This window comes from Haliaeetus albicilla, chromosome 1 (genome assembly GCF_947461875.1).
Source record: "Haliaeetus albicilla chromosome 1, bHalAlb1.1, whole genome shotgun sequence".
NCBI classification, from domain to species: Eukaryota; Metazoa; Chordata; class Aves; order Accipitriformes; family Accipitridae; genus Haliaeetus; species Haliaeetus albicilla.
The window spans coordinates 27,810,570-27,832,110 of NC_091483.1; the positions used below are offsets into that span (position 1 = coordinate 27,810,570).

At 40.8% G+C, this 21,541-nt stretch overlaps 1 protein-coding gene across 5 annotated transcripts in view; it reads right to left on the minus strand.

Annotated features, from left to right (window-relative positions):
- The window catches only part of NPNT (nephronectin), a 55,147-nt gene extending 36,052 nt beyond the window's left edge, over nucleotides 1–19,095 (minus strand). The window contains exons 1-4 of one of the 5 annotated variants that reach the window (XM_069783222.1): nucleotides 18,762–19,095; nucleotides 17,198–17,298; nucleotides 9,012–9,062; nucleotides 831–923 (exon numbers count right to left, since the gene is read on the minus strand). In XM_069783222.1, the coding sequence (XP_069639323.1) occupies nucleotides 831–923; nucleotides 9,012–9,062; nucleotides 17,198–17,298; nucleotides 18,762–18,832 (316 nt within the window). In that variant the 5' untranslated portion in view covers nucleotides 18,833–19,095. The remainder of the gene's footprint in view (nucleotides 1–830; nucleotides 924–9,011; nucleotides 9,063–17,197; nucleotides 17,299–18,761) is intronic. The other 4 variants (XM_069783236.1, XM_069783252.1, XM_069783229.1 and 1 more) reach the window with 4 other exon arrangements.
- Nucleotides 19,096–21,541: the final 2,446 nt, after the last annotated feature.

Here is a 21,541-nt window from a genome sequence, read left to right on the forward strand (position 1 = left end):
TAAATCTGAAAATAAGTATATATCTTTCTTACAAGAAAATAATTCACTCTAACACATCAAAAGAAGGTTAGCAAACATCAGGGTACATATCTGAACAGCAACATAGTTCTAAATATCACACTTTTCTACCATACTTCCTCATCACTCTCAGAAAACATATGAACTTTTCCTGCAGGCTGAGACAACTGGAAAAGAGAACAGTCTTATTGAGATACCTTTGCATGTGAACATGTCTTCGGCACCAAAGTCTAATAAATCGTGTATTACAATTCTGTTTTATACTCTATGATCTTTATACCATTACATGTTTTGGAGATCAGTTTTGGCAAAGAAACTACAATGAAACTATATCGATAATTCAGTAAAAGAACACTTCATCTTTCCAACTCTGAAGTATGCACTACAGTTTATTGCTACCTAGGTAGTTCAGGATTAGAAACACAAAAACTGGAATGCATGCATGAATTTTTTTTTAATTAAACAAATATTATTTCACTATCCAAACCTGAAAATTGTGAATTTATGAAATAAAAATCCTGACCACAAGATTTAAATAATTTGATTCAGATTCAGAAGAGCATGTAAATACATACTTTACATTGATCTCATTGATTTAATCTGAATGAAAGCAATTTTTCCCCTGTGTCATCCCACTGCAGATGTCATTGTCCCTACAAATGTCAGTCCCAATATCAGAATAGCTACAACAGTATCTTGGTCTATGACTTCATTACCCTATAAACGCAGGTGACACACACAGCATTTGGAGGGAGAGGGACCAATACTTCTATGATTTCAAGAAGAAATTTTCTTGGACTTCACTTTCTTACCTTGGTTGCAGGTTTTTCCAGTGTATCCCGGGTGGCACTTACACTTGTTTGGCCCAATGCATTCACCGTGTTTGCATCCTGGCTGACATATAGCTGCAAATAGAGGAATATTCATTATTCTTCCACTCCAGTCATGGCTGGCAGCGCTTTACTTTGAAACAAATGGCAATGAGCTAACAAATAGTACCATTTATGTTCCTCCCTTCAGCATCATTATATGCTTCAACTACTACTGTTCCAACATCAGGTGCACCTCCAAAAATAACCACCATCCCAATACACGTGGGAAGAGCGAGTTACTTAGTAGTAGTCTATTTTTCTACAACATTTCATTCTGCTGTTTCTGGGATATTAAACCCTTTTAATATCTCATCAGCAAGCAGACACTGTGCCTTCACTTGCTCTCTCTATGTATATATATACTATGATTCATGCCATGGAATTCGGTAAACCTGGAATATGCCCCAGCTATATAGAAAACACGTACATCAGTGTCATAGGTGACATACAAACAAAACCATAGTTCAGTCACCGACAGGCAGTAGCACAAATCCCGGCATTCACCGTTTTCCTCTGACTATAAGGCAACACTCTTCACCCCCTTATTAAGCAATGTTTTGCCTAAATCTCTCCCTTTTGGGTGTTTGGATTCGGCATGGGAATTATTTTTATTTTCTTTTCTTTTGGAAGAAAACAGGACTGGGTAAAAGCAAAAGCAACACTGACTGTAATATGCTGCTTTATCACTGCACATACCCAAATTACTTCTACTCAGAACATTTCAAGCATTTATTACCCAACCTGCTATACAGATATAGTCTCAGAATGTGAAGTTATGGTCTACTCTGCTTCCACAGTCAAATTTGCCAAGTAATTTCTAATTCCCCAAATGGAGCATAAACACAGAACTCCAAGAAATAACAGCTTGGAAGCCATTTTTTGGTACCTCTCTCAATATAACACAAATAAAATTCATAAAACAAACTTTTAAAACTTCAATAATAAAACAAGCATTGCTTTTCAAGAAATATAAGAATTCATGCACAAATGCATTTCTACTGATGTAGGATAGCTAACAGGAATATTTGCAGAGTGCAATGAATCCTGCCTAACTCTGGAAACCATTTTACAGCTGAAAACTTTAAACAACATTTCCAAGTCTTTTTTTTATTAGAAATGTCTTTCTATACTAAACATACTGTTTCAACCTACTGGAAAACTAAACCATTTGCTATCCTCTAAAATGTTGTTTATCATTATATGACAAAAATGCAGATGCAAAATTCTGGTGAGCTTACTGTTCAAGCAAGATGGACACAAATTAGACAGAAATCAGAGGGTGGCATAACTTGAATATCCTGTAATCAGGATTTACTATTTGCCCTGGCTTTAAGTTCATTTTCTAAACTAACAGTATCATTTGGAATTTGCAAAGTAACTAACTAGATCCAGCTGTAATATTAATTAATCTGACAACAGGCTGTATCATAAAACTGCATGTGTTAAGGATGTAATTTAACAGAAATCTGTCAGAAGGCACTCAAAAATTTAGCTTGCATTCTAGCCAAGCTGTTCAACAGAGTTGAATTAAACAAAATTAAAAAAGGAACAAAAGATTAGTTTTGGTTGTGGAAGAATTATGTAAATATATCTCTGATGTTCTAAAATCTTCTCCATTAAGATTGAAAGCATTCAGAATCAGCAATTCCCACAAATGCATCCACAGAAGCAACTGTTGGCGTAGGAGTTTGCTCCAGTTTTAGGACTGCATTTGCCCTTTGTTATCAGGGTGGTTTTTTGTTTAAACGTTATATATACACACATATATATGGCCAGTGATATCCCCCGAGAAGATAAAACCTTGTTTTAAATCTACAGCACAGCTCTTGACGGATCTTCCTAACACAACGGTGCAGTCTCTTTTCTAAAACTGTCTTAAGGAATATCTTAAAAGGCAACAGAGAGGAATGTTTCTAGTTAATGCAAGATATTTATTTTTTTTCATTAAACACTGTCCAGAAACAAAGAAATGGGATTCAGATTTAGAAACAACTCTCAATTAAAGCATTTGGGAAAGGGGTTGCTTAGACTACTAAAAGATATGTTTCAAAAAGTATGCCCTTGGGTAATGGACAGATTTGACTGAAGAAGAACTTCTAGAACATTGTACCTGGAAAAAATTACTGCTTTTTTAATCACTATGGTCATAAGCAGGAAAAAAGATCTTCTTTGTGTAAGAGCCCATTTAGGCACTGAGACTCTTATCTTCCTGACATCATAGACCCAAGTCTAATTAGAGGAGATGGTGGCAAAATGAAGACTATGAAGACCAACTTCATGACTTTGAAGTCACTGGGAAAAAAGATGTGATCTAAACTACAGTAGATAAATTACTGTGTTTTTGAAAGCTTCCATGAAATTTCAACCACACTTTACAGAAAATCCATATTGTGGAGTGGGATACAGTTAGGTAATAATTACTCTTTAAAAAACACAAAGCATCATGGGATCAGCTTGGTGTGAAGTGTTACAGTTCAGTAGCTGAACCTGTGGCAACTTTAGTTTAGCTGACTTTAAAAAAGTCTTGGTCCCTCCCTCAACTGCATAGATCATAAATTAGCAGCAGCTCAGATAGAGATAAAAGTTCTCATGCTTGAAGAAGAAAAGCCTTATAAAATTCAGGAATGAAATAAATGAGATTTTCATTTCATTTCAAAATGAAAACGTTCCTCTAATTCAGAAGGTCAAATATGTTTATATTAGGAATTGGATGTTTTGCTTAATTCTCTGTTAACCACATAGGTCAGATACCATACTAGAACAAAAAATATGTATTAGCATTTGTTTAAAACAAATAATATACAACTGTCTACAGATATGAAACATGTAACATAGAGCATGTTACTAAATCAAGCAATCGGATCTATGTGATCTTCAAGAGATCATCTAGTCCAATACATCTCAACAAACGTAGCTCCATACTATGCAGTATTTAATGTCTTGTATGACACACAGGTCAGTAACTCCTGATCTAGTCTACCACCTAGTCTCAAGATATAATTAAGAAATGCATTTAAATCACATGACAGATACCTCTCTCCTCTGTTTTTAAAAGTCTCAGTTAAAGGAGATCTCAGCCCCTCAGCAGTCTACAGCTTCAGAATCTCTACTACCACAAGGGAAGCTTCCTAACGGTTAGCAAATAAACCACTATCGATAAAGCCAAAGTCGTCATAAAATGCTTTTTTTGCACATTAAACAGGTATTTGGAAACCTATGTTTCCTGCCAAACACCATACTTGCAGAAATCCTAGTTATTAGAGTACATTCTGTGCACTTCGGCCACTTAAGTATTATGCATCTCATTTATACACAGCTGCTGAAATTCAATACAATGAAGAATTTCAGGAATCAAGCCACCCTCACCAAGCAATTTGTATATCCTCCCATTAACTTGAACAGGGGGGTGGCTTTGCACAGTCCTTAGGACTTCAGAAGCAGACAGCGTTCAGCCAAGTCCGCACACCTGGCTGCGGTTCCACCAACCACATCTATATGCCCTTCCGACTGACCTTTACCGGAGTCACCGGGCCCAGAGAGGTGGGCTGACTCAGGCTCTCATCTGCAGCCTGCAAATGCTCCCTTCTCCAAAGGAGGAGCATCCCCTGCACTGCAGCAGAGGTAACACTTGCTGACTCCCAAAGGGTTCCCTTTGAGCACGGTCAACAGTGAGATTCAGGTATAAAAATAAGCTTGAGCCTGCCTTTCAGCATTTCTTTTAATATCAGGCAGTTATTTCAGCTGTTTGGTATGAGTCTAGGCATACACCATATATGCTGATGTGACTAGGTTTTTTCTTTGAATTTTCCACTTTACTTATTTTCTTGCAAAATTCCAGATAGAATAGAATATTTCAGTTGCTCTGGTCACACACAAACACATGGAGTTTATCCATTTTTTTAACACATTAAGATTCATAAGTAGTGGGGAAAAAAGTCTCCCAACTAATATTCTTTGCATCTTGACAATTTAAAAATTCTCCCACAACCGACCACAACAACCAATAGAACATCATTTCTTTCCCATCAACTCACATTTACAATGACTGAAAAAAACCATGTCCATGGACTTCAGTCTGCTACGTAACACTCGCTTCCCTACTAGGCAAGAAGGAAATGTAGACAGTGGAGAGTTACATCAGGCTGAGAAAGCCACTCTCTTACACACGTAAGGCAATGAAGTCCAGAAGATAAGAGTCTGAAAAAGTTGCCAATAAGAAGCAAAAACTTTCTACTTTTTATAATAGTAATTGTTTTAAACAAAAGTTAAAAGTGCACTTGTATAGACAAATGCCACTAAAAACAAGATTGCTAATTTATTGTTGAATCAATATCAACAAAGACCTACCATTTCTCCAAGGATTCCTCTCTGAAAACATTTAAATTCCCATTGGGTAGTAATGTGGACTGAGAGAGAAAGAAATCCTAAGCACAGCTATTTTCATCTTTAGTCAACCACTGCTTATTTATCTAGGCCATAGAATAAACTACAACTAAACTTTCCATTTCATTTTGTTGCCCAATTCATTCAAGAGATATCAACAAATAAACCCTGGTCTCCTGGTTATTCATTTCAGTTTGATCATTTTAAATTCTTTTTTTGCGCCAGATGTGAAGACTTGCTCTGTCTCAGTTCCCACTGACTTAAATGGAGTCAAGGAGGTATCCTAAAGCCTTTTATTTGGCCATAAATCTAACAGAGTACCTATTTTAAAGGTTGGCAAGAACTACCTTTTCCTCCAAAATAAGATGATCAATACCACATTTTAAGTCTCACTTAAACTTCAGGACAAATTAAACTTCCTGTGAAAATAACACAAGGAATTGAAACATGAATGACTGGTTTGGGTTTAGGGTTGAGGGTTTTTTTCCAAGTGTGGGAGAGAGGGAGAAAGAATTTCTGGTGAAATGCACATGCTGTTAACATGTGTTATGCTTGTGTAAAAGCCAGAAGCCACCAATCTTCCCAACCACTACTAGCTGCTGGTGGTGTGTGAGCAGGACTCAATATTCTGAATTATTATTTTTTAATTGTTGCATAAAAACAATAAATAAAAAACACATTCAATCAATTCATTATGGGTCTATAATGCTGGTTTTTTTTAAATTTCATCTGTATTTTCCCCCTGCACACAGTTTCCTCGGAACCACTTTGGAAGTCCCCCTCAGGTTTTGTCAGTTCCTCTGCACTAAGCTGCCCATCTTTTGAGGGCATGGATAACCAACACATGCTGTCTCCTCTATTCCTTCTCATCTAGAATTTTAACGTTAATGATTTACTTCTTAATTACCAAACACTGTTTGGTGGAATCCTAACCAGACGGTTGCACTGCCTGGTTCCTACCTGCCTAACTCCTCCTCTTCATTTGTGGCCAACAATGGAAATCCCTGAGCTTTCTTAGTGGAGTATCTCTACCAGTTTAACTCTACTTTGTTTTTTCAGTGCTCCTAGCTACATCTTTCATCAAAACAGCCTTGTGTATAATTCTGTGTATAATTCTCACATTCTTTTTCTCTGCTTTGCCTCTTAATTTCTGTTCCTTAATAGCGATTTCTTATTCCTTGCATTTTCTTTCTTGCGTGATGCCCACAAGAGGGTTTCACTGACAGAAGTTGCCCTCAAAGTCCTTAATGGCTCTTTCTGCATCCCTCCACTCAAATCTGCCTCAAAATGCCAGACTGCAGATGTCCAACCTGTCCTTGAACTTCTATTTTCACCTCTCTGAAATCTAAGAATATGCATAAGAACACCTGCATCTGAAACAAACTATGCTGACCATCTGCCTGAACGGCCTTGCTTCTCCCCTCTCTTCCCAAGTAATATATAGCCCCCTATTTATTCTGACTCTAAATCCCAGCTCCTTAAAATCCAGTTTGCCCAAACACAGAAAGTAATTTGTGCATCAGCCCAGAGATGATTACATACTCTTCAGCTTCACAAACCTTTATTGGATCCTCTTACACTGCCAAATGCAGAACAGACTTCCCATCTTAAGATCGCTACTTATGTTCCCCCAGCGCCAACTAACAAGACTTGCATGTTGGTGAAACAAGCTTTCCTATATGTTTCCTTCTTCACCTGAAACTGGCTCCCTTTTTCCTGTGGTGCTAACAGACCACAACCTCAAGTTTTTTACTTCTCTTCCTCAGAGCCAGCTTCAGCTCAATGTCTGTCTCTTTCCATTTACTTTTTACAATTCTTTGCAAATTATGCAATTGCATAAACACACACTCAGGAAAATAAGTCTGCCTTATTCAGTAATTTGGATCTAGGATCCCAAAGGTATGAACTAATTTGTAAAATAAATCACTGCAGCTCTTTCAGAGGTACATATTTCTTTTTTTGTTCAACTACATACAAATGCAGGAGAATGCATAAAGCTTAACCTACCATACAGTTACCAGTAGGTGGTCAAAACATGTCATACCCATAACTCACATTACATAATTACTTCTGAAAAAATAACTTTGCTTCCCAAATAAGTGTACTAGCACTCACAACATACATCTCTGCAGCACTTAATAAGCCTAACTAGGGCAACTAGGTATTAATTTTCAGATAATTTCACATGCAAAACATTCCTTACTCTATTTTTTGAAAGATAATAAATGTCCTTGACCAACTTCTGTAACTACAGACCGATAATATAATCAGATAAAATGGCAGTAACTAATGCCTAAATATTTTTTCACAAATTACTTTCACTTATTTTTAACATTCATGATAACAAATGTTGTCAAAATGCATGCTTAAGCTTCTATCTGAAACATACAGTTCCATTAAGTAAGCGACTCCTAATTTTTCATGCACCACTACTACATTTGCCTGGGTAAATCAGTTACTCAGTTTGCACATATGATTCTGGTAACAGCACATTAACATGACAAACTGCAACCAGTGTGGGCTATTCATTGCACTGAATTCTTTGCTTGGCTATGACTGCTGCCAAATGTGTTTCTAAACTGCATAGACAAATCCAGGCCCTAGTTCATGAATGCCTTGCTATTCCAAAAAGCTTTTAAAAGCCTGCATAACTAAAGCATGGGTAACACTGAAATCAATAGGATTTAATGAAGTCAGTGAAAGTTAATCTAATGCTTATGCACTTAAATACTCTTTTTAAAAAAACAGTGAAAATTTGATGTAACACAATGCAAAATTAGAAAAGCAAGAAATATTTCACGCTTTGTCAATCTTTTCTTGTTTGCATTTCGAGTGGCTCATGGTAATTGCTTGAAGAACAGTGCTCTATCATCTCAAATACCTGTTTGTTACCTGAATCTTTCTGTGTGTCTCCTGAATTCCAGCAGGCAGAAGCAGGCTAGCGTAAGTGTTTCTATGTGTGGTGGTAGAAAACAAACTGGGCCCTATTGCTATTGTGTTTAGTAGAATATAATACCCACTGGCTTCAGCAGAGTAACTTCTGTATCACAGTAACAAAGATGACTTTCACAGACAGATGAACAGCTGATTGCTTTGCTCCCCTTTCTAAAGACTGGTACGCCCGCCACAGGGATAAGTAAACAAGAGACGTTGATTCCTAAGCAGCAGTGGACTACAGCCCTGGTACCAAGGTAGAGCTGTGTTGATTTCATTTTGCTCTAACATGCCAGGTTGTACACGGCTGTAGAGCAGGGGCTGTAAAGTTTCCCTGTTGTGAGAATGACAACCTGTAGTGGAGGTGCAAAGCAGGCAACGGGGGGCAATAAGTGCTTCAGCCATCCCAAACTAACCTCCCACTGCACGTGATCCAATACTGTGAAAGCAAATTAGGGCTCCTAAGTCTGACAGCTTGTAAATATGATGCTGGGAGTATAAACAATTTGCAGGAAGGAAAAAATATTGCCTGGGGCTTGAGGGTAAAATATAGAAAAAGGAAAAGAGGGAAAAGGGAAAAGTGCAATAAATATCTCAACAGATAGGTAACTGGGATAAAACAGCCCTGTTAATTTCCCCCCCCCCCATCTTCCCCAAATTGAATGTTTAAAGAAGGAAAAAAATAAAAGAACATCTACATCTTCTTGTCACGTATTATAGTTTTCATGTAAACTTATGACTTAGAGGCCATAACTCCAAGTCATAACCTTGCCAAAATTATTTCAAGAAATATGTTCAGCTAACCTTTGGGCTGGCACCTTAGGCTGGCTATTCTCTGCCTTAAGACGTAGAAAGCTGCAAAACAAATATCCAAAAAAAGAAATTCGAGCTTTTTTTTTTTCCTGTAAGGAGGATGGACTTGGCTGGGGTTTTTATCAACTTGTTACATTCCTGGAGACTTAACACACATTCAACATTCAGAGCTTTTCTGAAATAAAAAAAAATTCTGGTACACATTTAAAAATGGAAATACCTTACATCAGTATTTCATTATGAGATTTAACAAACACATTCTGATACATAAGCGTAATTAAATATAATGACGTGATGCTATTCTTATTCAATCAAATAAGGAGCTACACTTTGTCATGTTTCATATGGTACATAGTTGTAAAAATTCTCATGTTTCACACTTCTGGTTCAATGTTTCCATCGACAGAACATAAATGCTTTTCTTAAAGAGACAGTATCCTTTCATTTAAATATAGGTATATACTTTTAACCTTGTGTCTCCACAAAGCAAACATACACGGTTAGCATCTGGATGCTAATTTGAGAGTAATTAAAATTACACCCATTTATAAGTATCTGAACATCTGCAACCAATAAACATGCTGGCATATAAATTTACTGGTCATTTTTATAATGTTTAAATTTTGAATGTCATCTAAATTAAAACTAATGCTTAGAGACCTTTTCAGCTCTTACTACCATATGAAACTAGGTATGCTACAAAAGTTAAATAAGATGGAAACACAGATTTATGTTTCGGGCTTATTTTAAATCAATTTATTTGCCAATAAAATTAATGTTAGCAGCATGGCTTGTTAGGCTACATCGCCTTATTATAAAAGAGTGGGACTTAAGCAACGAGTATTTTAAGCAGTATGTGACCAACACTTAAGGGTTTGCTATGATTGCAACTTATATTGGTTTAAATTAGTTTTAACCAAAAAGTCCCTTAGCGTTTGTTACGGCTGAGGGAGGCTCTCCAAGTTGTTGCTGGGCTTTGAGAGAAGCTCCAAATATGAATACACTACAGTTGTAAATGGTTGAATCATGTTACTGTTAAGATTTCCTTGGGAAACACTGGACTGCAAAACTATTATTCTATGTATGAAGTGCAGGAGGGATGCGGTGGGGAAGTGGAAAAGGATACTGTATCTTTAATGTAGTAAAGTTGTAACTACTTTAAAAGCATAAAGCTTCTAAACTGAAAAAAAACCCCCAACAAACAACAACTGAATAAAAATAGCAAAACCTCATTTTTTCTTGCATAGCAGTATTAAAGCAGTATTGCAATTCTGTATAAAATGTCTTTTCATTGAAAAGTACCAGGGATGCACAAAAATATTGGTCATTTTTTAAGAAGCAGACATACTACATATCAATATTAATTAAACATTGCCAACACAATGCATTAATACAGACTGTAGTCTTGCAACCACAAATTCCGTAACAAAACATTTATTTACTTTAAGGAGGTTTCTGGTAGTGGGTCAGCCTCCTGGAAGCCAGTCTTTTCATGGCTTGTCATGGTTTTATTTTTGTGCATCTTGGACTATACAGAACTGCCATTTCCACTGAAAGCATTGTTATGTGCAAGAAACAGAAGTCCTAAGCAGCTCATGGCCTCTTCTCCCATTGATGTATGAGATTATTTATATGGGTAAACTCCCATCAACATTATCGTTGGTCATACAAAATCTCCTTCTAGGCATCAATGAGAGCACAGCCACCTCTTCGCCCCCCAACCACCACCACCTTGCATTGCTGTAAATAGATTGCACAGTACAGATACACAGTCTTTAAGCTCATTAGGACAGGAGCAGCAGCACAGGCACTGTAAGTTTCTTCACAACTGTTGTAAGAAGGCAGCAGCATGCACAGTTCCCAGCAAAGCATTTGGTTACGCCTACATCTGCTATATCAGCTTGTACAAGCTCCCCTCTCTCTTTTGCAGGTCCTCTTAAGAACCTCCTGAAACAGTATGCTTTCTACTAGGTTTGACTAAATCTAAATGCTAAGCTGACATCCTTCAGTTACATTTCTTAATGACGCAATGCTAAGGGGAGGTGTAAACTGATGGCTTGACTTATACTTTTACTAATGGGCTATTTTACTGTATACCTTCTTGATTGCTCTGTCCCTAGGCTTTTAAGCCAATTCTCATGGTTTTAGTGTAAAGTGGTGGGAAACTACTTTGCTGACCTATTCTGGTTTTGCTCCCTAGGCAGAACACTCAAACCTCAGCACAGGGAGATAACCAGATGGAGTTACAACAGATGGATGCTCTGAAAGAGCACACTCATCTTCACAACCCCTTCTTAAGACAAACCTTATAGACTTTGTTATCATTTAATAAGAATTCAACACTGAAGTGAGTGAGGTAATAAAGTAACATCACTACTTGTAAAAATCCATGTCCAGTGGGATTTTATTCCTGTCAAGCATCTTCTGTTGGTCAAATTTTCTGTCCACCAGCCAAAATCTGTGTACCCTCTGCTGACTCCAACAGTCATGCAGACTCATGCCAACAGAGGATCTGACAGTGGATCTGCATCCATTTATAGAAACTGCAGATCCAACCTTCTATTTTGTATATATGTGAACACAGCAAGAGGAACCATTTTTGCCATCACCTCTAGCAAAGGAGTTGTCCAAACTGTAATGCAGAATGAGAATTCAAGCTGGTTTATATTGCTTTTCTTAAAAAAATCTTGCTTAACCTTTTAAATCTATGTTAAAGTAGTATCTCCTTTCTACAGTTCTTGGCTGTTAAACTGCAGCTGAAATTCTGAAGCAAAAAGCAGCCTACATCTTTAGTGTACCTTGACTACATATAACTAGCATACAAATCAATTACAAACAGACATGCAGCCAAGTACAAAGCCGGTATATTTTGTTCATGAAAGACACACGCATGTGGAAACCATTTTTCTAGCTTTTGAAAGAACTACAGAGATATTTGCAAGCCAGCTAAAAGCAAGGAAGGTAGAGACCATTAGTTCTAAGAGTAACTTCCAGGGAACCAAGATGGATTAGTGGCAAAAACATCCACAAAGAACTGTTTTTCAGACAACCCCTACCATGGCCTGCTGGAGACTGAAGGGAAGAACTTCCACTTTCATACTGAATAAAAAAAGCATCACACTACTACTTACATAAGTCTCTCCATGACATGAGTGCATCTCTTATCCCATATTTTAGTTTTCTGATAGGCTAACCAGGTTCCAGAGCTCAGTACGCAAGTATATATTCACAGTTGATTTCTGTACACCAGATTATCAGTGAGGGTCAGTCAGCAGTAGTTCCAAGGACCTTCCTGCTGCTTAGACTACCTCTTTAGCTAGCAGAGACACTTGGACAACAAGGCCCAGGTTATCCTTTCCTTGAAAAACACTCAGGAAGACAGCCATCCCTGCAGAATACTGTCACAGACATCTTATTAGGGAGATGAGATGACAGGCTTCAGCAGGTCTCCTAGACTACAGTAGCTAGAATACAGGAATGGACATGACTGTTTTCTATTCTGCACTTGACATTTCTCATCCAGCTCAAAGAACTGAGCTCCAGCCCTACCACTGCTGGAAATTCTCTTCTCCCAGGTATTTCAAACCATTGAAATTAATGCTGACTAAAACATTAAAAAACAAAAAAAAAGAGTTGAATCAACTTCCTAAGGCAATTTTTTTCTGCTGGCACACAGAAAAGTGCGTTTTGTGCACGATGCATGCAGTGATGCATGCCCCAACTAGGTATTCCCTGTATGCTTTAAAACCCATTGAATGGGTTCTGGCTTAGGACAACATGCCCAGTACCACAGATGCAGGTGACTTACAATGCAAAAGGAGTTATGAACTTAAAATGTACTGTTGGTATCTGCTCTCACCAAAAATGCTCTGCCACAGGAAGTCAAACCCCCCCACTCTGAGAGAAGAAATCCAGAAGAAACTCTTTCTACCCTCACTTTTGCTCTGGGTTATAGTTTTGCTGCATGCACAACAATAACACATAATAATGCAAGACAACAGCCCTATTTTTACACACATCTCATCTTTGTCAACATACCATTTTTCACAGAAGTAGGCTTTTGTGTGATTACTCCCACTTACAGCTATTACTCCCACTACTACTTATCAAGGGGCAAGTAAATCCTGCAGGCTGGGCAACAACATGGGATTTTTGGACTGATTTCAACTGGGATATTTAACATCTAACTTTAAAGCACTGATGTTGTGAGTCCATCAGTGTAAAGGATCAGCTGATCATGTGATGAGGTTACTTCACATGAACTAAGAGTTGTTGCTTAAACAACACTTCTGCTGCTTCCAAATTAGCCTTTCTACACACCAGGTTTAACCAATAAACCTGGTTTATATACCAGATCAAAACCCCAGAAAAGCTACTTAGTTACGTTAGCAATGGAATATATCCACAGTTCTAAATCTACATTAGGACACTAAATAAGTGTGGATGGATTTTCAATTCACAAGGAGTAAGAAATGCCAGTGAATTATTTGAGTTATATTTGTTCAGCCCCTTTGAAAATATGGCTATATTTGTATCAATCTCAAAATGGATCTAGTTGCCTAAACATGGTTCTCACTTTGGTGTTCACAACCTGCAAGAAAGAAAAAAAAAAATCCAACCTGTTTCAAAGTTCTTGATTATTTCAGTTGGAGGCGCACCTTCTAAGTGCATTTGCTGGAATTGGGAAGGGCATTTGGAAAGGCAATTTCATGTCACTGAAGAGAGAATATTTCTACTAACTGAGATGCTACAGCTGACACTGAAAGGGTTTGGAAGCAAATTTACAGACAGATCAGACCTACATGCACTTCTTTACATGTACAAGTCTCGACTGTTGTAATTTATTAACAGGAGACAGAGGATGTTTTAAAGGAAGAGTGTAAATTAAAGGAGGGGCCTGACTTCAACTTCTTCCTACATGTTCGTAAGAGTGAAAAAGACAGCCGAGTTATGCTGACTTTGGTTACTAAGCAGCAGTAAGCATGATTATGCTCTGTTTGCACTCCTTTGTCAGTCAAAGGGACATAAAAGGAATTACTCCACACTTCACAAAAGCGAGTTTAGCTAACACAGTTCAGTTTCCATTTGCAACTGTATGGATGGATTATGGATGGAAGATCAGGAACACTGAGTTACCAAGGCTTAGCGAGTTACTGCTTGTCAGCTGTGCCACACTCCTACCTTGTTAGAGCTGACATATACAGATTATATATAAACATCCATCACAATTAAACCGTTACCTTAAATCACACAGTTGGTTTAAACTAACACATTTTTTCTCAGTAGCCATGGGCAGAAGGCATGCCCACATGTGTTTGGTGGAGCGGCTCAGTTGGACAGCAGAAAATGTATACAGTCAGCAGTCACTTGCCCATGGCTCACCATGGTTCAGAGGTCTCCGTAAAGGGGGTCAACGCTGTCATGTATCAGACCCTATATTCTTGCTACACTCTGGCTCCAGCATGGCTCTCACCTTACATTTGTTGTCAGAAAGATAAATTCAGAGGTAATTAGTGCCTACATAGTAAATTAGACATGAGTAAGCAGGTGAGAGTCCAAAGGTGCTGTAGCGCTTGCAGGCACGCCAAGAATGGCTCAAACTAGTTTGAGAAAAGCAGTTCAAGCTCACTAATAAAGAGCTCAGCATTATTGCCTGAATACTTGCAGCTTCTTTTTTGGACTCATTTGTAAATTGGGTCTCACTCCAGATTTTTAAGCCTGACTCTATACTTGTTTTCATCATGCAAATATAATTTATTCTAGAAATGGCAAAGAAAATGCACATCTAGTAGATGAAGTTTGACATGTATTTATGCCACTCATGTTGGGGATAGGACTAGGAGGTTTGCCTTTCTCCATAGAGAAAGCAGGAGAAATAACTGGCTTTTTGGAAAATTTTCAGTGATATCCCTTTGTACAGTAAAATACTCAAGTTTTCCTTTGAGGTCAGGAATGCTGCCTTCCGTGCCAGGTTAATCCTTCATACTGAATGCCACATTCCCAAGGTGGAGAGTTGACTACAGATGTTCTATTTGGCTGCAAGCACTAGAAAGATTCACTTTCATTTAGCGTAATCTCCCACTCTGTGATATGACTGGAATTTTCACCACCTACAACCAGGGCAGATTTTCTTGCTTTATTTTGCTAAGAGTTTGGCTCCCATTTGAAAACTAGAAGAACCTGATAAGTTTTTAATAAGGCCTTCACCCAAATATCTGAGACTCTTCTGAACCAGTGATTCAAAAATTATCAGCACCCAGTGTGTGAAAGAATGGGGAAAAAAAAATGCATTTAGACACCTAAATAATAATTGTATTCTTTTGAAAGTCTGGTCCCAACTACTGTAGATGACCACATAAAATCCATCTCTGCACTTCTTGGAAATGTGCATGAGAGAACAAATCTGTGAATAATGGACTAAAATGCAGTGGAAGGAGGTGAGAATTCACCTAGCTTTAGCCTTAAAAAAAGAGCATTTACAGTATCTGAAAAAGTTGGCACTACAAATGACCTTATTAACAAAATTCAAAGAGTAAAAAATAAAAAATACTTTCTCTGTATTATTACTTTTGTAATTTCAACTTCTAGTTATGAATCTTTTAATAGTATCACTTTATGTTATTCTTGTCTCCCAAAATCATAAAATTGCAACCCCAGATCAGACTTTGTAATAGCAAGAAATTGACTTCCACCTAAACATGAGCTGCAATTTATGGTCACAACACAGGCGACAACTTCTCTAAGGAAAGGGCCACAGTGAGACCCTTTTAGTGTTCTGGGTTATTTTGGTTTTGTTTGTGGTTTGTTTGGTTTTTTTTTTTAAACAACGTGAATTATTAATACTTGCCAGTTAAGCCTTTGTAGCCTCAAATATTTAAATGCTCAATGATTTTCAAATAAAACTGCATTATGAAAGATGGACATAGATTCTATCATCTCTGGAGTAGCCTCAGTCAACCTACTTCACATTCTCCTTCTTTCTCTATAAACATTCAACCCAAAGAAAGAACTACTTGTTATCAGTTAGAGCTCTAAAAATCAAAACAATCCATGGTATGGCCTGAGAGATATCAACCTGAGAACTATACATCAAAAAACAGTATCAGGGATGTTATGTCCCAAAAGTACTTTACACTGCTTTTTTACCAGTCATCTTATATACCTATTAAACATTGTGGGCTTTTAACACACTTGGGAAGGAAAAAGCCAGTCTTGCTGTTTACAGATTTGAACAAAACCTTTGCCGAGAGTCTACAGTTGCATTGCCAATGCTATTTCTATCTTTTGCCTAATATTTGCCACCTACAGTCACTGCCCTGCAGACTAAGCAACTTACAGTATTTAATACCTGCTTTACTTTAAAAATGGCTTGGCAGAAAATGATTTAGTTTGCAGACATTTGCACATAAATAAAAAAAAAAATGAGGACCAATATTTACAGGTTAGCTCCTGCAAAAACTTAGGGGATATCACTCACATATGCACTCTTAAACACATGAGCGAGCGTTCCCAGTAAGTTTAACAAGCTGAGGTCTCTAAGATACTCCTAACAATTTTAACTTCTACATAGTGCTAGCTGCCACCACAGAATACCTTTTGGAGATGTAGTTAATGATGAAGACTTATCTACTTGGTTATCCTGCAATTATATCAAAGATTCTAGATAGATGTGAGAATCTCAGAGATGTTTCCCTTCATGTGTGACTCAGTAAAAGGATGCTGTCAGGGGGATTTATTCCCTTAGTTTGGGGTTCCTGAAAGAATGTTTGAACTTAATACTAACTGGAACATTTCCATTGAGTTTCTAAGTGAAATATCAGTAATTTGGGTTTCCTTTTTGGATGCAAATATTCTCGCCCGCAGTGCTTGTAATATGACACAGTATAGTGTTACGTCAGGCTATTAGACCAGTGCATGAAATGAACCGGAAACCAAACAGAAACTCCCAAATTCTCATTGCCCTAACTAAAGTTTACCTTACTTGATTGCAATCATTTTTAGTACTGCTAATAATAAAATTTTAACGTGACAACATCCTTCTAAGTAAGTCAGACTCACACGTGCAAAAGCCTAAGCCCTGCATTGTAAGAATGTCCGTGAACATGTGAAAGACGTGACTAGGTGTGTACAAGCCTTTTCTACAAGTGACTAGAAGCCCCAGCAGCAATGATACTCACGTTGGCATTGTCCCCAGGACAATCGGGCCCAGCCCCAGCAGCAGTCAATTCTACTTCCAAATCGACACAGTCCTGCAGAGGAGACTATTTGTCTGGGCCACCTGAACAAGACAGTTCAAAAAAGTCTGGTGAAACGTTCCGAAAGTAGCTAAAATTACATCAAGAAAAACAAAAGACAAAGACCAGCAAAAACCTCTCCTGCATGGAGATATACATCCTTTTTCTTGAAAACAGTAACTGCTCTAAGCTGAATCTATGATATTTCTATCGTTAACACTTTGTTTAGTTCAGAAAATGCAAATGACTATAGGCAAAGAGGGGAGAAGATAATTATGGTAACTTTGTAAAGCCTGAAAAAGCTGACAGGCTTTGCAATATGCTCACTGCTGCCACTCCCAGGCTGGTACTAAATAATTTCAGAAGTCTGAAACAGAGAATTTATAACATGGAATAAACCACCACCATAAAGTTTCAGCATTGGTTTATTTCACAATATGTAGCCAAATTTTCCCGCTGAAACGTTAAAGGGAAAAAAAAAAATCAAACCAAAAGCTTCCTGAACGGTTAAACAGAAATTAAATACAAAAGTAGAGCTGTAGTCTTCCTTCCCTTGTTCCAAGGAGCAGACACCACAGCCTCACGCAATTACAAAGCGTTGTCACGAATCGCTACTGTTTTTTAACGACAAGCCGAAATCCCGTGAGCGCCGCATTTGGACACATCCCCCGAAGAGATCCTCGGGCAGGGGATCGCGCTGTCGGATTTTCGCGCCCACGGCCCTGTGGCGCTGGGCAGCGGGCTCCTCGCAGCCCCCACGGCGCCACCTCCACCTCAGCAGCCGCTCGCTACACCTGACGCGGCTCAGCACAACCCCCCAGGCGCACGCTCCCCGGGCGTTCGTCTTCACCTCGCTTCATGTTAAAACTTGAGCGGCAGCCTTCGCCGTGTTCTGTTTCAAGTGCCTCGAGGCGTCAATAAGCTAATTTTGTTTTTACAGCACGCAAAGCGCTTTGGGTTTTTTTAGTTCTTGCAGGACGCAGCCCTGCCAGGGCAATAAACTTTTTTATACCCGAGCCCACGTTTTCGGTTGGCGAGCGATGCGCGGGCCGAGGGCGCGGGTACGGGGACGAGCGACCCCGTCCCGGGGAAGCCCGGGGGCCGGCACCGGGTCCCGCCGCCCCCGCTCCCCGACCTGCGGCCGCCGCTGGCCCTCGGCCGTGCCCGCGGGCACCTCTCCTCGGCTGAGGGGGCGGGAGGGCCGAGACAAGTCCCGCCGAGGGCTCCGGCCGCCCCCGCCTCGCCGGGAGGCAGCCCCGGGGTGGCCGGTACCGAGACACACACCACACCACACCCCCCCCCCCCCCCCCCCCGCCGCCATGTCGCGCCCCGGCGCTCTGGTGGCAGTTAGGAGCCCGCGGGCCGTTCCGGGCGCCGAAGCCCCCCGCCCTCCCGCCCGGGAGAAGAGCCCGGGCTCCCGCCGCTCCCCCCGGGGGGGGCTCCGACCTGCCCGAGGAAACACCAACTTCCCTGCCCGGCCGGCCACCCCGCGGGAGCCAGCGCCTACCTTCTGTCAAACTCCCCGGCCGCCCCCAGGGAGAGGCAGGACGCCAGGAGCAGCCGCAGGGAGAGCTCCATGGCCGGCGGGGCTCTCCAGCCGCGCGGGCTGGCCGCCGAGGCGGCCCGGGGTGGGCGGCGGTGGCGGAGGCGCTCCCCCACCGCCGCGCTGCAAGGCGGGCTGCGGGACGGGAGCGGCGGCGGAGGGGAAGGTCCGGCTGCCGCCGACGCCGGCTGCGCTGCGACAGCTCCGGAGCGGCGGCGAGCCCCTCTCTCTCCGCCCGCCTCGCTGCCGGGCGGAGGAGGCGCGGCGCGGGGAGCGGCAACGCCGCCCGTCCCCGCCAGAGGCGCCCGCGGCCGGGCCGCCCGCCTCCCCGCCGAGGGGCACCTGGCGGCCCCCGCGGCCCGGCCCCCCGCCGCCCGCAGGGCCCGGCCCCGCGGCGTGTGCCTAGCCGTACCGGTACAGCCTCCTGCCAGGGGCCGAGCGAGGCAAAACCCGCAGTCTGAACGCACGAAGAAGGGTGGGCTTTCTTTGTGTGAGCTCTTCGAGCTTGAGCTTCCTGAAGCAGGACGGCCACCCGCGCCTCGCTGGGAGCAGAGTCCACAGCGAAAGCCGAAGAGTGTTGAGATGGGGCCTTCTCTTGCCAATCAAACTTCCCCCAGAATAAAGCTTTCTGGAAGAATTACAAGGCCGTATGTGGTTTTTCTGGCTCAAAGGCTCCTATTCAATAGCCCTCAGGTGTTGGCATGTGGGACATAAGGCATCCCAGCCCTTGCCCAGAAGAAAAAAGTGACAAGTTTAACCCACACAGCATGTAACGGCCTCCTAGCACCACTACCCACAGCAACAACTGCATCTGTACTCTACATCAACACCCAGTTAAAAATACAGTTAAAATACAGCGGTTACTTTTGTCTTGTTACTATGAACTACAGCTCTGGGGACTTACTGAGGGACTCTTTTAATAACAGCCTGTCACCAATTTAGGGTCAGAGCTGCTCTGAGATCCCTCTGATTACAGACAGATGGGGCCAACAACTTGGGCTAGGTTGCAGCATTGGTTTTGATTTGTGCCTAAATCAAGGCTAAAGCTCATCAGCTGTTCTTACAAGGGTCTGGCTGCAGCTTAGAAGCAGAAAACAAAGATCTTCGGGGTTGCACGTAACACAAAGCCCAAACCTTTAGGGAGCGTTTGGATGCCAAATATGATTTCAAGCTTTATATTTGAGCTGGTAGTTCGGCACAGAGCATTTTCCACCTTCAAAACACTTCACAGATAACTCAAGCAACACTACACAAAGGTAGCTACTTTTTGCACAGGATACAAATTGTGCCAGCGAGCTTTCGAAAATTACACCCTTCCCCAAAGTGATTTTACCACTTTCTGCTCACGTTTGCAGCAGAAAGACCCCTCCAATGCTCCTTCCCCTGTTTTTGTCATCTTTTCAGGACCCTACGTTCCCCAGGCTAAAGCCTTCTGTCCACAGCCTCAAGCCAAGCACTTTTCAGACAGAGAAAAAACAACGGTAAAAGCTACAAGGTGACGATTCTGCAACGCACTCCTTACCTATGCTTAGGTAACAAGCAAGCCCCCTTAGAGGACTCAGACATAAAAAGTGCACCAAGGACCAAACCTGGTTCCCTTCATTCACATGAAAAGCTGATAGCCAAACAGTGAAGACAACATCACACTGGCATTTGGGAAAAACAGGAGGTCATCTGGCTCAGATTACATTCTTGTGGAAATATAGAGCTGATTTCCAGCTCTTGACTGATTGATCACTTTTTTTTTTTTTTTTTTGACTTGGATGTGTGATGTGGGATAACGGACCATGCAGAATGAATTCACTGCCAAGATTTTATGGGCAAAAGGGGAGAAATCCTATTTGTGATAAACACATGGATTTCTTTCCAATAACAGCATCTGCCTGCATCTCTCCAACTTGTAGAAAAGAAGTGTCCACAAATCACACCGCAACCAAATCCAGGACAGGTGCCAAAAGCAACATTTGAACTTCACTGTGAATTAAGGTCTAGGGCAACCTGACACTTTCCCTCTGATGTCCAAAGGGACATGTCATAAAATCAATTCCTTTCATGCAATACTGCACAGTGGGACTTACGTAAACAGCAACATTAAAGCACACACTAGTCCTTTAAACCATGTATACTCGCCAATGATAGTAAGATCATCTAATCTCTCCAGGCTGCACTCAGTATTTAAGATCTCCTCAGCAGCCTGTTTGGCACTCTTACATGTTAATGCTAGTGTGCTGGTCAGACGTGGTGCCTACTCCAATTAAGATTGTCTGCTCTTGGTTAACTTCTGCTGCCGTTACAATTTGTTTTGGAACATCAGCCTGAAAAAACAGTTAAACAGCCACTGAAAGATCACGTACTGCACTTCCATACCCATCAATGAGACTGAACATCCAGTCATTTATGAATTCATTTATTTTGGCAATGGTTTATCAATGCCAGTGGAGTTTTCTTAGTAAGGTAGTTTCTTATATCCAGGACACTAGAAGGATTACTGAGTGAGCTGGCAAAGAACCGAATATCTTCACAAGTTAAAGGTGTATAAAGCTGTCTTCCATATCCCACTGCTGTGTGGGTGTGCATCAAGGTAATTTATAGAAGATGGAGATGGAGAAGTTGTTGGAAGTATTACTAGAAGCGCTTTCGTGCCTTCTGTTTAGCGAAGCAGTATGAAAGCCTGGCAAATGTCGAAGCCACAGGGTGGGCTGACCTGATGTTCAGCAAGACATTAGCAACAAAAGTCCAGCAGC